General features: G+C 40.2%; 1 protein-coding gene across 4 annotated transcripts in view; it reads left to right on the forward strand.

Annotated features, from left to right (window-relative positions):
* The window catches only part of SLC26A7 (solute carrier family 26 member 7), a 32633-nt gene that overhangs the window by 12810 nt on the left and 1396 nt on the right, over positions 1–18427 (forward strand). For 3 of the 4 annotated variants that reach the window (XM_072151517.1, XM_072151518.1, XM_072151520.1), the window contains exons 7-17: positions 522–669; positions 1069–1182; positions 1515–1592; positions 1675–1770; positions 3020–3126; positions 5410–5476; positions 6807–6920; positions 9460–9508; positions 10329–10426; positions 11941–11995; positions 12073–12170. In XM_072151517.1, coding sequence (XP_072007618.1) covers positions 522–669; positions 1069–1182; positions 1515–1592; positions 1675–1770; positions 3020–3126; positions 5410–5476; positions 6807–6920; positions 9460–9508; positions 10329–10426; positions 11941–11995; positions 12073–12170 — 1024 coding nt within the window. Of the gene's footprint in view, positions 1–521; positions 670–1068; positions 1183–1514; positions 1593–1674; positions 1771–3019; positions 3127–5409; positions 5477–6806; positions 6921–9459; positions 9509–10328; positions 10427–11940; positions 11996–12072; positions 12171–12908; positions 18085–18427 lie in introns of those variants that run through there. The other variant, XR_011855678.1, reaches the window with a different exon arrangement.

Genomic DNA, 18427 nt, shown 5'->3' on the forward strand with positions numbered 1-18427 from the left:
GTATCTCCGTTGGCGACTTTGCCAGTGGCATTTAAAGAGTTAATGTCCACGGGTGTCAACGGATGGAGGCTTGAGCTGAACTTCTAGTGAAGTTTGGGCCAGGTTCAGGGGATCCATGCACACAAGGCTTGGTATGAACCTGGTTCCAGTCAGCACTGGCTGTAACCGGTGGCTGGCGTGCAGCACTGTGGGTCTGGGACAGCTCCCTTCATGCCCCTCCATGCCCACCAGACATGGAGGTTATGTAACAGAGGAAATAGACGCAATTCCTGGCCAAGCAACTATTTCAAGCCGTGTACGCCCGCCTTGAAATATCCTCACAACCTCCAATTATGTTCACAGATCTTTTTGCATAATATTGCCTCTCCCAGGCTTAGCAGGGCATCATTGTGATCCTGCCTCTGTCCTGGGTAGCAGGTTGTGGGCAGTTTATTGACCTAAATGCTCATGACAGGCTCCCTTTCCCTGAGATTAAGTTGGTGTTTTACTGTAGTGTAACCTGTATCATCTTACCTTCACAGAATTCCCTTTCCGAAGGCACCACCAATGGATATCCTCCGGCATGTGGTGGTGGAAGCATTTAGCGTGGCGCTGGTTGGATATGCAGTGTCTATATTTCTTGCTTACAACTCATCAAAGAAGTTTAAATACCCTGTATGTGAAAATCAGGTAAATCGCTGTAATGTTTTATAGAACGCATGTGTTACTATTAGAGATGAGTGGACCCAAACTTCAGGTTCGGCGCACTCCATTCGGCAGCCCTGCCTAACTCAGACAGGTTGCTTGATGGGCTGCAATCATAATTATCAACTAGGCATGTCTGTGATTAACCAGGTGTGTCCACATGGCCAATCACAGACATGCCTAGTTGCTAGGGGCATAAAGCTACCTGATAGGCTTCTTTGCAGCCCGTTAAGTAACATGTCCATTATAGGCGGAGGACTCAAAGCCTAAAGGTCCACACAGTTGTCTTTTGTGTTGATTTATGATATGATATAAAGCATGCGTGGAATGACCTGTACCTTGCTGTCTGATAGCAGATAATCTTATCATCTATGTCTTTTTCAGGAACTCTTTGCCCATGGACTCAGCAACATCATTCCATCATTTTTCTTTTGCATTCCAAATTCAGGAGCCCCTGTCCGAACGTTTCTATTATACAACATTGGATCGAAAACCCAAGTAAGACTCCTGCTTTAGTATTTTAATATGAATAGCTAAGGTCGTGTTACATGCAAAGGAGCTGTGTTGCAGTAACCCATCATGACCACTACACAATATATGGCGCTGTTACATCCTACTAGTCTGATGTGTAATAGCTGTGGGGTAACAGGTGATGGAGTGGTGCCAGGTGTTGGAATCCCACCATGTAGACCATCAATATCTCAGTCATAGGAAACCCCCCCTTACATTAGATCATATTCAGTGCTGCTAAGGTCAGGTAATTAATACTTTAGATATAATATACATTGTAATAGATACTGCAGGAACATCTGATACTTATTGTTTTTTAGGTGGCCAGTCTGATATCATGCGTCTTGGTCCTCATCGTCATTTATTTTGTAGCACCGGTCCTCTGCTGGCTGCCTATGGTAAGGGAACCTGTATGAAGGGAATTAAAATAGTGACCTTGCATTGACATTGAAATGTAGTAACTTCACATGTTTATTGCAGTGTGTCCTGGCCTGTATAGTTGTAGTGGGACTGAAAGGCATGCTCATACAGTTCAGAGACCTAAAGAAATATTGGAATGTTGATAGATATGATTGGGTAAGTCCTGGAAGAATGCATGTTCCCAAATGAGCTATTATTAAAAATCCATTTAAAGGAAACCTACCAAGAGAAGTAGAACTAGATCTGATGGTAGATTCCAGCCTGCCTCCTGTCTCAGGCGAGTTGCTGTATTAAATGTGTCTCAAGCTCCGACTAAGCACCAAAACGCCCCATTTGATGGACATTTTTTCTGTCTTGTCAGACTCAAAAATGTTGATTCTTAAAACACATCTTAAAGGGAACCTGTTACCACATTTTTCACAATTACAGCTAGTGGCAGATTCTCATAGAGCCCTATTAACTAACTGTCCAACTGTCAGTTCCATAAAATCATAGTTATAAACTTGCTTGTAACCAGAGTAACATCATCTCAGGTCCTTTAGCCTCCTAAACGGTACACCATTCACATATTTGACCACATAAAATCACAGCATGGACGTCTACTCCTCTTCATGCAGGCATGCTGTGATTTCATGTGATATGACATTCTGTGATTTCATGTGGTCAGATATGTGCATAGTGTACAGTTTGGTAATATTAGGAGGCCAAAGGACCTGTAATTATGTCACATTGGTCACATGACATTTCTTCTGCATGCTTAGAAAACACGGGGAGGAGTTGCTGGATTCTGCCTGAGGAAGCCACACTTTCCTTGGATACCAGGTAAAATTATGAAGTTGAATCTATGAGGGAAACAATTTTTAGCTAAAAGAAAGGTGTCAATTAGTTACTAGTGCTCTATGGGAAGCTGCCACTAGCTGTATTTGTGAAAAATGTGGTGACAAGTTCCCTTTAAAAACATGTGCTAGCTCCACAGACATTCTTTTTAGGGCAAAGTAGGGCACAGCCATTTTAATTGATCTTACCCAGTGTCTAGTGTATAAATATACCTATTCCGACTTACATACAAATTCAACTTAAGAACAATTCTACAGAACTCTACAGAACCTTATAAATGGCAAAACCACGTGAGTGGTGCTGTTAATCCATTAACTACCCACATAAAGGCTCTTGTGGTAACTTTTTTCTTGCCTTGTCTTATTATTGTGGTGCTTCAGAAAAGTTAGAAGGTCTTTGATTCTGGATGTTTCACCCCAGATGATAGTGTCATCTACTGACCACAGCATCTAAGAGGTTTCAAATGAAGGGGCTTCCTCACTCACCAATTAGCATCTTGCATTTAGACAGAGCTTGTACATTGTGATGTTACTTTTATTACTGCCTTTCTGAACTCTCTTATATGTAGGTGATCTGGATCTGCACTTACGTGGTTACAATCAGCTTTGCTGCGAATATGGGTCTCTTATTTGGAGTTTTGTTTAGTATTGCAGTGGCACTTCTCAGATTAACCAGGTGCGAACCATTTGTATATGTTTCATTTTGCCATTCTATATATCACACTATAAGTTGGATGTTTAATACATAGATTTTTGGCACATTTGCAATATTTTAATAGGTACATTTTAATGTATATGTAGACTTTGTGCATTTATTTCCATTAACTTTTATGATAATTATGATAATCTCAAATATCTAGGAATAAGATATTCACCAGATGCTTCCTACAGATTCTAGTAGAAGCTTTAAACTGCTTCACAATATACTCTGAAATCAAGACAGATCATCGGAGTGCCAATAGTCGTAACCCAGCGACCCCTATTTGCTGTGTGTATAGAGCTAACTGTGCATGTGTGACCAACATTCATTGGGGGGGGGGGGGGGAGGGGGTTCTACTACATATATCAAGAGGTCCCACCCTATTGATATATCTGGCACCTGACCTGGAAAATTCTATGGCAGGTTCCTGGCTATAGCTAGTACACCGCCACCCAGACCACTCTTCGGCCCAGCGAAGCTTTCTAATCACCCCTCCATGCCAAGAGCCGTAAGGGGGGGAAAAGTCATTTCCCAGGAATTGCAACTTTATCAAGGCTTGTACGCCAGGCCCCCATTGACTTGTATTGGGCATTGATTTCCCCTGCACAACTACACTCAAAAGTCCCTCATCCTCATCATAACAAATGCTTTTGTGGGGCAACCCTTTCATCATACATTGAAATGTGTAAAAAATTATTTAAAAACATTATTAAATCTTATAAGCATTTCTTGTATTGCAGAAAAAAAATGTGCAGGTAATAATAGTAAACTGTGTGTCATTAAAGGGAACCTGTCATCAGGAGCCCTTTTACAGCTACCACCAGGATGAAGGATTGTAAACCAAGCACACGTATACACGTGTGTGCCGCCTGTGGTAGGATCTGCTATTCTTTAAGCTGCTTGTGCACTTGTTTGTAAGAATAAAGGGCATTAAAAATTATGCAAATGTGACTGAGGGGCTCCAGGCTCTATTAACACATATGGAGCCTGGAGCCCCTCATGCTTATTTGGATAATTTTAAAAGTAACTTTTTTGGTAAAAACAAGAGCATAAAAGAAGCTAAAAGAAGAGCAGATCCTACCAGATGGGAAACACAACAGTATGTCAGTGTGCTTGGTTTACAATCCTTCATCCTAATGGTAGATTTCCTTTAAGTATATTTTATTATTTTTGTCCCCCCTATTAACTCTGTCCCCCAACCCACAGAGCCCAGGCCCCAAAAAGCTTTCATTTTCATTTCAAGTCTGTACACCGTAGAAAAATAAATACATAAATTTAATGAATTATTCCCTACATACCTAGAGAATATTTTATTTGCTAATTCAGCTCTGGGAGAAGTTAAATCATATGTCTGTAAAGAGTTAAATAACCTTATCTGCTTCTCCTTATATATCTGCTACCAGTGTGCAATAGCAAAATCTGATTTATACACACTGCTAAAAAAGGAGGAAAGGAGGAAAAAAACACAAAGACATTTGTTTCCATTTTCCATTTTTTCCATTAATGCACATTACAAAGTTTATTATCATGTGCACTATAGATCTCTGCATATGTTTTATATTTGTGTTACTCTATAGCAGTGGTTCTCAACCTGTGGGTCGGGACCCCAGCGGGGGTCGAACGACCAAAACCGGGGGTTGCCTAAAGCCATCGGAGCCAAAAATTTATTGTGTTTTTATTGCGAGTTGCATGGTTTGGGGTCACCACAGCATGAGGAACTGTATTGCGGGGTCACAGCATTAGAAAGGTTGAGAACCACTGCTCTATAGTATCTCAGTTCTACATTAAGAAATGTTTGCTTACAGTAAATCTACCATTAGCTGGTAGACATACTAAACTACAAATACTTACCTACCCTCCTTGTTGATCCTGGCACTGTTTTTCACATAAAAAAGAAACTTAGAATTAGCAGCCTGGAGCATTTGGATGATATGTCCGGCACTTGGGCTGCTAATTATGCACAACATGAGAGAGGGAGGCGTGAGAGGCATGTCAAGCTTAGAGAAGGACACCGCGGGGATCAACATCAAGAGGAGCATAGGTAAGTATTTGTAGTTTAATATGTCTAGAAGCTAGTGGTGGATTTCCTTTAAAGTTACAGTCCTAAGGTTCCATAACTGATGGTATTATTGTTCCCTTACATTATCCCATAACTGATCCTGGTTGTCCAAATGGAGGTTTAACCACAATGTTCTGTAGAACAAATCAATGCACACTTAAAGTCACCAGTGGATTAATAAAATCTCCTTAACTCAACAGAGCAAAGATAATGCATGTAACATATATGCATGAAGAACTGAGCGCAGTGACTGAAGACAATTTTCCAGTAAGGATTTTATAAATACTTAACTACTGTACATACATATGGTGGTTGTGTGGGTGTAAACATCAGTCCCTAGGCTTCTGGCCCTGCAGGATATAGCACTAATGTTAGATTAGGATACATTGTGCCCATTGATAAAATCCATTCTTTTGGCAACATTGTATAGATAGTTACAAATATTATCAGACACCTATTTTAAAACAAATGTAGAGAGTGGAATTTTTATCTGGTGACAGGTACCAAAAGTCTATGCAAAATGCCAAATTGCCTTTGTCAGCATTCTGAATCAATTCAGTAGTTTATAACAGTTCTTTTTACATTACCTGGCAGCTGCACATGGTGAGCCCCCAGGGAGGGGCAGCCGCAGTCTGTGTGTGCCTGTGTCTCCTCATGTTTTCATCCTCTTTCCCACACCCTCCCTCTCTTTCCCCTGCCTGCTCAATACACATGACAGGAAGTGGGGAGGGAGCTGGATGAGTGTGGAGGAGAGGAGACTGAGACACAGGCTGCAGCTGCGCCTCCCCGGGGACTCACCACACGCTTCTGACAGGCAACGCGGTAATATGAATTAAATGTATATAAACTACTGACATGATTTAGAAGGCATTTTCTTGATCCATTGGAACCTGCCACCAGATAAAAATCACATTCCTGGTGACAGGTTCCCTTTAAAGTTCCTAAGATTCCATTAAGTGCTTTTTATCTCTTAGCTTGGACTGTTATGGTACTGTGGATCCTGTCAGCAAATGGCTCTACTGAGCTGCAGTACCCTGGCATAGCCACTACACAGTGAATGGAGCTATATGTTTCCATTTGTGTGTACAGGCGGTCCCATACTTAAGAACACTCAACTTACATACGACCCCTAGTTACAAACGGACCTCTGGATATTGGTAATTTACTGTACTTTACTTTAGTCCCAGGCACAATAATCAGCTGTAACAGATATCACAGGCGTCTGTAATGAAGCTTTAGTGTTAATCCTGGTTCTTATGACAACCCAACATTTTTAAAATCATATTGTCACAGAGACCACAAAAGTTCTGGCTGGGATTACAATGATAAAATATACAGTTCCGACTTACATACAAATTCAACTTAAGAACAAACCTACAGACCCTATCTTGTATGTAACCCGGGGACTGCCTGTACTTTGTAGATTGTGGCAACCCAACTGGCAATATGATAGCTGACTGGTTGTGTTTCTGGGTATCCGAAACGGATCAATATCTAAAACCGGAACCCCATTTAAATTGGTGGGGAGGGCACCACTATGCCGGTTACACTCAATGAAGATCCCAGAAATCAAAACCTCTTCATGTCTTTCTCCCAGGAAATAAAAATCATCTCCATTGGGACACCACTTTTCTTTCTCAATGCCAAAAGATTTCACAAACATATTTTGGAAATGGCTCGTAAATTTGTGACAAGGAGCGGTTCCTGTATGGTGAGAAATTGTGTTATTACCTGTATTCCAGGTTTATCTTTGCTATGTGCCCTTTTGTTTTCTATTTTACTTTTTAGAATAAGATAATAAAATCTGTTTTTATTTTCTGATTGTAGATTTGCATTGTTATGGGGCTGCCATCTTGTCTGAATTCTAGTTTCAGCATTTAGTAAGATCATAGATCATTTAAGATCATTTAAGATCATTTAGTAAGATCATAGCCTCATGATCATAGACAGCAGTAGTCTGAAGCTAACTCATTAAGGTCTATGGAGCATTTATTAGACTGTCCAAATTGGAGATATAAGCTGTGATATCATCCATTGTCAGCTGTGATGTAATGATGGGTCAGTGTTATCTATATAGAGGTAATTGTACAGGGAGGGGGAGGAGATAAGCTGTGACATCATCTATTGTCAGTAGTGATGTAATGATGGGTCAGTGTTATCTATATAGAGGTCATTGTACAGGGAGGGGAGGAGATAAGCTGTGACATCATCTATTGTCAGTAGTGATGTAATGATGGGTCAGTGTTATCTATATAGAGGTCATTGTACAGGGAGGGGGAGGAGATAAGCTGTGACATCATCTATTGTCAGTAGTGATGTAATGATGGGTCAGTGTTATCTATATAGAGGTCATTGTACAGGGAGGGGGAGGAGATAAGCTGTGACATCATCTATTGTCAGTAGTGATGTAATGATGGGTCAGTGTTATCTATATAGAGGTCATTGTACAGGAGGGGGGGAGATAAGCTGTGACATCATCTATTGTCAGTAGTGAGGTATTGATGGGTCAGTGTGATCTATATAGAGGTCATTGTACAGGGAGGGGGGAGGAGATAAGCTGTGACATCATCTATTGTCAGTAGTGATGTAATGATGGGTCAGTGTTATCTATATAGAAATCATTATATATGGAAGGGAGGAGATAAGCTGTGACATCATCTATTGTCAGTAGTGATGTAATGATGGGTCAGTGTTATCTATATAGAGGTCATTGTACAGGGAGGGGGAGGAGATAAGCTGTGACATCACATATTGTCAGTATTGATGTATTGATGGGTCAGTGTGATCTATATAGAGGTCATTGTACAGAGAGGAGGAGGAGATAAGCTGTGACATTATCTATTGTCAGTAGTGAGGTAATGATGGGTCAGTGTGATCTATATAGAGGTCATTGTACAGGGAGGGGGAGGAGATAAGCTGTGACATCATCTATTGTCAGTAGTGATGTAATGATGGGTCAGTGTTATCTATATAGAAATCATTATATATGGAAGGGAGGAGATAAGCTGTGACATCATCTATTGTCAGTAGTGATGTAATGATGGGTCAGTGTTATCTATATAGAGGTCATTGTACAGGGAGGGGGAGGAGATAAGCTGTGACATCATCTATTGTCAGTAGTGATGTAATGATGGGTCAGTGTTATCTATATAGAGGTCATTGTACAGGGAGGGGGAGGAGATAAGCTGTGACATCATCTATTGTCAGTAGTGATGTAATGATGGGTCAGTGTTATCTATATAGAGGTAATTGTACAGAGAGGAGGAGGAGATAAGCTGTGACATCATCTATTGTCAGTAGTGATGTAATGATGGGTCAGTGTTATCTATATAGAAATCATTATATATGGAAGGGAGGAGATAAGCTGTGACATCATCTATTGTCAGTAGTGATGTAATGGTGAGTCAGTGTTATCTATATAGAGGTCATTGTACAGGGAGGGGGAGGAGATAAGCTGTGACATCATCTATTGTCAGTAGTGATGTAATGATGGGTCAGTGTTATCTATATAGAGGTAATTGTACAGAGAGGAGGAGGAGATAAGCTGTGACATCATCTATTGTCAGTAGTGATGTAATGATGGGTCAGTGTAATCTATATAGAGGTCATTGTACAGGGAGGGGGAGGAGATAAGCTGTGACATCATCTATTGTCAGTAGTGATGTAATGATGGGTCAGTGTTATCTATATAGAGGTCATTGTACAGGGAGGGGGAGGAGATAAGCTGTGACATCATCTATTGTCAGTAGTGATGTAATGATGGGTCAGTGTTATCTATATAGAGGTCATTGTACAGGGGAGGAGATAAGCTGTGACATCATCTATTGTCAGTAGTGATGTAATGATGGGTCAGTGTTATCTATATAGAGGTCATTGTACAAGGATGGGGAGGTGATAAGCTGTGACATCATCTATTGTCAGTAGTGATGTAATGATGGGTCAGTGTTATCTATATAGAGGTCATTGTACAGGGAGGGGGAGGAGATAAGCTGTGACATCATCTATTGTCAGTAGTGATGTAATGATGGGTCAGTGTTATTTATATAGAGGTCATTGTACAGGGAGGAGGAGGAGATAAGCTGTGACATCATCTATTGTCAGTAGTGATGTAATAATGGGTCAGTGTTATTTATATAGAGGTCATTGTACAGGGAGGGGGAGAAAAGAGAATATGTCATCATCTATTGTCAGCGGAATCTATATATATGTAGCTATCCTCATAACATGTAATAAATTCATCTATATTTTAGCATAAAAATGGAGCTTTACTGATGTCAATGCCCCAAGGAGTCCATAGTGGTAAGTACGTGTGTTCATATTATTAAAATTAATGGACTGTGTAATACATGAAAGCCACAGGCACTGACATAGCAGAAAAGATAAGATGGGAACTGCTCTGTGAACAATGTCCAGACTGACTGATACTTATATTAATAATGACATTGCCAGATTACATATTAGGGCACTTGTAGCTCCTGATCCCCTACTCTGTCTATCTACCCTCACAACCTCCTGTACCCACCTTTCTTGGCATAGGACCTTCAGGGTCTTTATTGGTTCTGTGACATCCTTTTGAGCGTGGAAATATGCCCAGTCCACTGATGTAAGGTTTATCATTCTATCAAAGGCAGTTTCTGCTTATTAAAATTTATAAATTTTTTCATAACTGTGACACCTAGAAGGACAATTTGGTATCATAATAACATGGAGATTTCCACTGTTAAAGTTAAAGATATTGACAAACAATATATAAAAATTGTACTTTTTATTACATATTTAACAGTGGATATTTCTGATTCTGTGGCACCTAGAAACACAATCCTGGTGTGATATTGAAAGGGGAGGTTCTTCTCTTTAACATGACACCAGAACTGTGTCCTAGGGCTCTGAAGATATGACTGTTTGAGGTGCGGCACTGCCATGATGTCTATACACATGCTATCTACACGGGGTCTGTGCAAACAGGTTAAATGAAGGCAATGCTGACCTCCGACTAGGCTTTATAAGGAGGAATGAGATAATACTTGCTATATTATGTGCGTTCCTTTACCACAGTCCGCAATACAAGATGTAGTAAACACTCTGGTGGCCTCAGAACAAATCATCATTTATGTTTTAGGAAAATTCCTGGAGGACTCAAGCTCCAGCATGACCTTGATCATGGACTGCAGTGGTCTTCCGTTCCTGGACTACACGGGAGTTATTACCCTCCTTCAGGTATTCTTAGGAAACATTAACTACATGCGATTTCTTAGAAATAAAGCTGGGAACATGATCAGACTTTGCATTTCATGAAAGTTTCTTATCAGAGGCAGCATCTGGTGCACAGGAAACACTGCTCCATTTACTGTTCTTTGCTTTCAGGAGAGGACAGGGTATGGACCTACTTCACACAGCCCATTAATATGTTATATGGGATACACTGCTCAGAAAAAGTGAGGAATATTTGGAATGAATCGAAAATGCTCTAACTTAATATGACCGTCTCTAAACCTGCCTGCACATCTGTAACTTTTCAATGAAATTACTTTTTGAACTTCTTGCTGTTCTGGTTTAAATAGAATTTATGTTTAAACAGTCCTCCTTATCATGCTGTTCAATTTTTAAAAACCTTGAGACCGGGATAACAAGTAACAATGGATCAACAGTATCTCACCAGATGAGCCTTAGGTGGTGGTGGGGATGTTACATTGTAGGCAGGTATCTAATCAATATGGAACTCATTGAGAATCAGTGATAAACCCACACTACTAAATAATATCATTAAAGGGGTTGAGCACGTTACTTATGTAAGTGTGGGGGGGATTCATTTGGTTATTTACCATTACACATCTATCAATAGTTCTGCTTCACTGTAATGTAGGGACTAGGTTCAGGGGAGACAAATAGGATTGTGAATCCTACTTCCTACTTGCCTATTGTATCTTAATGGTACAGGGCAACTAGAAGGTGGTCCATCCCTATGCAAAAGTGCAAACATGTAAGACAAAGAACACAAAACATACCTCTACAGCCCTGAATATACCCCATCAGTAACAGTGTGATATATACAAGAATTACTTAATTTTTCAACATTTTATCGGGGATTCAGTTCTGATAGGTTAAGTGAAAAACCTAAGTGTTTCCAAATTCACAAATTCAACTTTAGAATAAATCTGCAGAACATATCCTGTATGTAACCCGGGGACTGCCTGTATATGGGCACAGCTCAGTGTGACTACAGGAGGTGTGAAATCACCAAGCTCTGGCTGCAGCTGATATTCAGGGTGTTTCCCCCAGTGATGTCACTGCCCTTACATGGACAGTTACATCACTGGGAACCTCCCATAGCATAGGCTCAGCAGAGGCTGCGGATGGAAGCAATAGGTTGCATCCGTCCCCCATAGGCTCCATGTCTATGCGCCGCTCAGCAGGAGGAAGCAGGATATATATCACAGAAAATGGCTTGTACTGTTCAGTAGAGATGTGAGTGTAGCCTAATACTGTATATAGGGGCACAGCAAAGTGTGACTACTCTTATTCTGTATATATGGGCGCAGGACAGTACTACTATCTCATATCTGACTTCTGTATCTATCTATTTATTTATATTTGGAATGAATATCTTTCAACTTTCTGGGATTGCAATAATTTGGGATAGAACCAAATAGTCTTTCCATCCATCTGGAGTTGACATCATGAAGATGATCTTTTACCTTGTTATCTATATGAGAATGTCTATGTCTTTGCAGATTTCCCAGGATCTGAGAGAATATGATATTGAGGTGTTATTCTCAGGCTGTAGCGGTAAGTGATGTCCTTTATATTAAGAACAGATCTGCATTCTGTATTCTGGGATAATAATGGATGTATTTGGCTCGTAGTGTCACTGGTAAAGGCCCTGATGTTCTGTGGCTCCGACAACGGCCCAAAGCAGGAGAATTTCTTCAATACAATACTGGATGCTATGAAATCCAAAAGGGTAAAAATGTCTTAAAATATTCTTTTATCTATCTATCTGTCCGTTTATCTATCTATCTCATATCTATCTATCTATCTATCTATCTATCTATCTATCTATCTATCTATCTATCTATCTGTCCGTCTATCTATCTATCTATCTATCTGTCCGTCTATCTATCTATCTATCTATCTATCTATCTGTCCGTTTATCTATCTATCTTTCTTAACATAAGAAAAAGCAGCCCTCCAGGAGACAATAGGTTAAGGGAAAAAATACTGTGGACTTTTATTCCATGAGAAATTGAATTTCGGCTCACACAGAGCCTTTTTTAATCTATTTTAATTTTCTGTCCAGTAATTTGACAAGACAGCAGTGGGCCCCAGTATAAACTTTGGATCGGGGCCCCATACAGCTAAACTCTCATTGCCAACCCCATCCCGCACATTCCACTTGAGAATACACATATAATAATAATTAATAATTCTTTATTTATATAGCACACACAGATTACGCAGCGCTGCACAGAGCTTTACCAAATCGAACCCTGTCCGCAATGAGGCTCACAATCTAATCAACCTACCAGTATGTTTTGGAGTGTGGGAGGAAACTGTAGGGCCTGGAGGAAGTCCACGCAAACACTGAGAGAACATACAAACTCTTTCCAGATGTATGCTATACCAACATATACACACAGCATCATACCAAATATACACTGTCCAACAGCTTCCCTAACTTTTATACTGTTCAACAATAGCCTCTCCTCATTAAAATACTATCCAGTAGCCCCCCTTATTAATATACTGTGCTGCAGCATCCCCCTATATATTTATTGTTCAATAACAGCCCCCCTTATAAATATACTGTTCAGGAGCACCCTTCATTCATGAAATGTCCAGCAGCCAACCTTATTATTAAAATATCCAGCACCCCCCTCATAAATGAAATGTCCAGCAGCCAACCTTAGTAATAAATTGTCCAGCAGCCCCCCTTATTATTGAAATGTCCAACAGCCTCCCTCTGTTTTCACTTTTTGGACTGTGCCGCTTTTTTTCATTGTCTTCATTTTCTCTGATGTGAGAATTCCTCCAACATAGGGCATATTCACACTGCCACTGTCGGTCCATGAACCATAGGTCATTGCTGGGGACGGAACTCCTTACATGATATCGATCTAGGATGTAACAAGTTCTTCTGTTTTTTAACTTGTTGGAATAATAATACTGTATGCAACAACTACTTTTGTATGTATTACATGTATGAGCCTTTGTCTAGGGATATTGTCAATGTTAATAAAGTTAGGCTGTCAAAGAAATAAAAAAAAAACAAAACTCTCTGAGACAGGAAGAGACAGCACAGACATCTTTCCATGCTTGCTGCAGATGGACTGATAGCAGTACAGACATGTTACACTGTATGCTGAGAAATTCTCTGAGTTCTGTTCATAAATAAAGTTCCTTTTTACTATTCCACTACTGGAGAATGATCTGAATAATCTGCTGCTAACAGGTTATGGGCCCAGTATCCAAGTATTCCAGTATCACAGTACAATAGTAAAGTGTGAACAGTAAGAAGATAAAAGAGAAAGCTAATATGGCAGCCAGCAGCAATCCTGTGAAGTTCTCAGTGCCAAGCCTGACAAACCAGAACTACCAATCCTGGAAATTCAAGGTGAAGATGCTTCTAATAAGAGAAGGTACGTGGAAATATACACAGGAGCCCAAGCCTGATCCTCCATCAGATGAATGGATAGAGAAGGATCAGAAAGCACAGAGCACTATCTCCCTCAGTATAGATGATGACCAGATTGTACACATATGCAAATGTAACACTGCAAAGGACATGTGGGAGGAGCTACAGAAAGTGCATGAAAGAACAAATCTCAGCAATAAGCTTTATCTAATGAGGAAACTGTATCAGTCTAAGTTAAGCAAGGGCCAGAATATGCAGGACTACATCAGAGACACCCTAGAAATAGTGGAGCGTCTGCGCGGTATAGGAGAAGACATAAAAGACTTCCATGTTGCTGCACTGTTACTCAGCGGTCTTCCAGAAAGCTATGACACGCTTGTCACCGCACTGGATGCACGGCCAGATGATGAGCTCACATTAGAGTATGTTAAAGGTAAACTTGTGGATGAGTACAAGAGAAAAACAGAGAGTGCAAGCAGAAGAGATGTATCCACCGCAGAATCTGCATTACAGACGCAGGACTATACAACACATAAGAGTCATATAAAGGAAACACGTGAATGTTTTGTATGCAAGAAACCCGGTCACTTAAAGGCAAACTGCAGAGTCTGGAAAGCAAAAATGAATCAGCTTAAAGGAAAAGGGAATAATCAGAAGGCCAGAAGTGCTATTAAAGAAGAAAAGGACACTGTGTGTGTTGAATCAGCATTTAATACAAGTATAGGCAGATCAGCAAGGCATGTATGGTGTATAGACTCTGGTGCTACAAGTCATATGACAAATAACAGAAGTTTCTTTTCTAAGCTAAACCAAAGCAGATCAGAAAAAGTAATCTTAGCCAATGGTCAGTATATAACTTCAGAAGGAATAGGAGATGGCTACCTCCACTGCCAAGTCTCTCCAACAGAAACCAGAAAGATCCAAGTAAAGGATGTTCTTTATGTTCCAAGTCTTGAAAGCAACTTGTTATCAGTGAAGAAACTCACAAGAGAAGGGAATGTAGTTATTTTTAAGGATGACAACTGCATAATCACAAGAGAGGGTCATACTCTAGCAGAAGGAAAAATCAAAGATGAACTGTACCAGTTACAACACCAAGAGGCTGTTTATACTGTCAAACAAGAACAACATGAGAATTGCATCCATGTGTGGCACGGGCATCTTGGGCACAGAGACCCAGAAGCAATAAGAAAGCTAGTTCAGGAAGAGCTTGCTAAGGGTGTAACAATTGACCAATGCAGTCAAAAGATGAAATGTACTAGCTGTCTTAAAGGTAAAATGACAAGAAAATCATTTCCTAAACACAGTACCATTACATCAGCACAGCCACTGGACTTGATTCATACAGATGTGTGTGGGCCAATGAGTACTCAAACACCTGGAAAGAAGAGATATTTTCTGACATTTATTGATGATTATTCAAGATATACAATTGTCTATTTGCTTCACAGCAAAGATGAAGTTGCAGAGAAACTAGAAGAATACATAGCTGAAGTATCCAACAAATTTGGAAGAATGCCAAAGATACTACGAGCTGACAATGGAACTGAATACACAAGTGGTAAGACACAAGCTATACTAAAAAGAAATGGAATCGTGTTCCAGACCACCATACCATACCACCCAGAACAGAATGGTATAGCAGAGAGAAAGAACCGAACTCTTTGTGAAAGTGGAAGAAGTATGCTGTTTGATGCTGAGCTACCAACAACATATTGGGGAGAAGCAATAATGACCGCTTGCTATCTTCAAAACAGATTACCAGGGAAAGCTACAAAGAAAACTCCATATGAGCTATGGAATAATAGGAAGCCAGAACTAAAGCACATAAGAATATTTGGAAGTAAAGCATTTGTGCATGTTCCTAAGGAAAAGCGTACAAAGTGGGAAGCTCATGCAAAGGAAGGAATCCTGGTAGGCTACAGTGAAACTCAAAAAGGATACAGAATCCTGCACCCAGAGACCAACAAGGTGATAATCAGCAGAGCTATAGTGATAGATGAGAACTCTGTATCACTCAAATTTCATGAAGTTACTCCAATCATTCCACTTGAGCCACAGTCACAAATTCAAGAAAACAATGAAGAAGACACTGAAGTGTGGATCGGCTCTCAAGCCACTGAAGAGGAGACTGTAATACCAGCTGAACCCTCAGTCAGGAGATCCAACAGATCAAACAAAGGTATTCCAGCTAAACGACTGTCCTACATAGTGAAGACACTTTGTGAATCAGAGCCTCAGTCATGGGATGAGATGCAACAACTGCCACTCCATGAAAAGCAGAAATGGATCAAAGCTGCAAATGAAGAGATGGAATCCCTTCAACAGCTTCAGACATGGAAGATTACCAAGCTACCACAGGGTAAGAAAGCAATCGGATGTAAGTGGGTTTTCAAAACCAAGTATGACTCTGATGGTAAAGTGCATAGATTTAAGGCAAGATTAGTTGCAAAAGGTTACTTACAAAGGTATGGAGAAGATTATGATGCTACATTTTCTCCAGTTGCTAAACAAACAACATTTAGAGTATTAATGTCTGTAGCAGCTGTGCAAAACATGAAAGTAAGACATTTGGACATTAAGACGGCTTTTCTAAATGGTGACATAGAAGAAGAGGTTTATATGTCTCAACCAGAAGGTTATATTAAGAAAGGAGAAGAACACCTTGTGTGTAAACTGCAAAAATCTCTTTATGGTCTAAAACAATCGGCAAGAGCGTGGAACACTAAACTGAATGATGTTCTACTGAAAGAAGGGTTTACAAGAAGTCAAGCTGATCCATGTTTATACACAAAATGTATAGCAGATAAGTGGATGTACGTTCTTCTGTATGTTGATGATGTTATCATAGCTCATCAAGAAGAAGCTGAAATTACAAAGGTAGGAACAATTTTGAACCAACATTTTGAAACAAAGGATCTTGGAAATGTGTCACATTATCTAGGAATCCAGATTCAGAGAGAAGATGATGGAAGTTTCCTTCTCAACCAGAAATCTAAAATTGTCTCAGTTCTCAACCAGTTTGGGATGTCAGAAGCCAAAGGCGCTTCAACACCAATGGATCCATCTTACCTAAAGTTGGAAGGAGAAGATGATTTACTACCTAATAACGAAAGCTACAGAAAAGTAGTGGGGGCACTACTCTACATAGCCACTACTACTCGCCCTGATATTACAGCGACAATAGGCATTTTGTGCAGATGTGTAAGTAAGCCACGTCAAAGAGACTGGAATGCTGTTAAAAGAGTCCTCCAATATCTAAAGCAGACTCAAGACATGAATCTAAGGATATCTGCAAATGGTGATCTAAAGCTCACAGCCTATGTGGACGCAGACTGGGCTGGAGACTTAAGTGATCGAAAGTCAACAAGTGGTTACTTGTTCAAATTGGGAGAGTCCAATTTCTTGGTCAAGCAGAAAGCAGGTGTCGGTTGCGTTATCATCTACAGAGGCAGAATACATTTGGGCAGCTCATGCCAGTCAAGAAGTAATTTGGTTGAACCAACTATTAGAGGATCTTGGTGAAACTCCAACTCAACCTGTTACGATTTATGAAGACAACAAAGGATGTATTAAACTTGCCAGCAGTGAAAGGATCAATGCCAGGACCAAGCACATTGATGTAAGACATCACCACCTGCGTGATTTAGTGGAACGAGGTATCATTGACTTTGTCTACTGCGAAACTGACAAGATGATAGCGGATGCCATGACAAAGCCATTGCCAAGAACCAAGTTTGAAGATTTCAGGAACATGATGGGACTGACTGGATAAGTAATTGTTGAGTGGGGGTGTTGGAATAATAATACTGTATGCAACAACTACTTTTGTATGTATTACATGTATGAGCCTTTGTCTAGGGATATTGTCAATGTTAATAAAGTTAGGCTGTCAAAGAAATAAAAAAAAAAAAAACTCTCTGAGACAGGAAGAGACAGCACAGACATCTTTCCATGCTTGCTGCAGATGGACTGATAGCAGTACAGACATGTTACACTGTATGCTGAGAAATTCTCTGAGTTCTGTTCATAAATAAAGTTCCTTTTTACTATTCCACTACTGGAGAATGATCTGAATAATCTGCTGCTAACATAACTAAACAGCTGTCATGTAAGGACTCCGGCCCCCAGTAGTGATGTTGGTCTTTGCCGGAGGACTCTGCATGGTCTGTGGTTCACGACTGACAGCGACAGAGTGAATCTGCCTGTACAGAGAAGAGTAACTCTTACTCCGTTCTATCTGGTAATAAGAAACTCTTTACTAATAATTTGGCATATTACACTTTCTATAGTGACAGATCATCCGTTTAAGAGTACATTCACATGAACGTATTAGGGACCGATCTCTGTCCGCACCATTGACGCCTATGTCGCAGACATTGTCCTATATTTTGTCGTGTTATGGAGAGGGAAAGTGAGTAGCTCTTATCTCTCCTTCTCTCCGGCCAGGTGAGCACATGTTCGTGTGGATGAGCCCTAACTGTAGAATAAATGATGGTTGTGTCCACTGGTTATGGTGGAGTAAAGTGCCATCTAATGGTGATGGAGGAGAATACACTATTACACCTCACTGTAGTCTCCAGCAG

The sequence above is a fragment of the Engystomops pustulosus genome, chromosome 5, assembly GCF_040894005.1.
Source record: "Engystomops pustulosus chromosome 5, aEngPut4.maternal, whole genome shotgun sequence".
Lineage (NCBI taxonomy): Eukaryota > Metazoa > Chordata > Amphibia > Anura > Leptodactylidae > Engystomops > Engystomops pustulosus.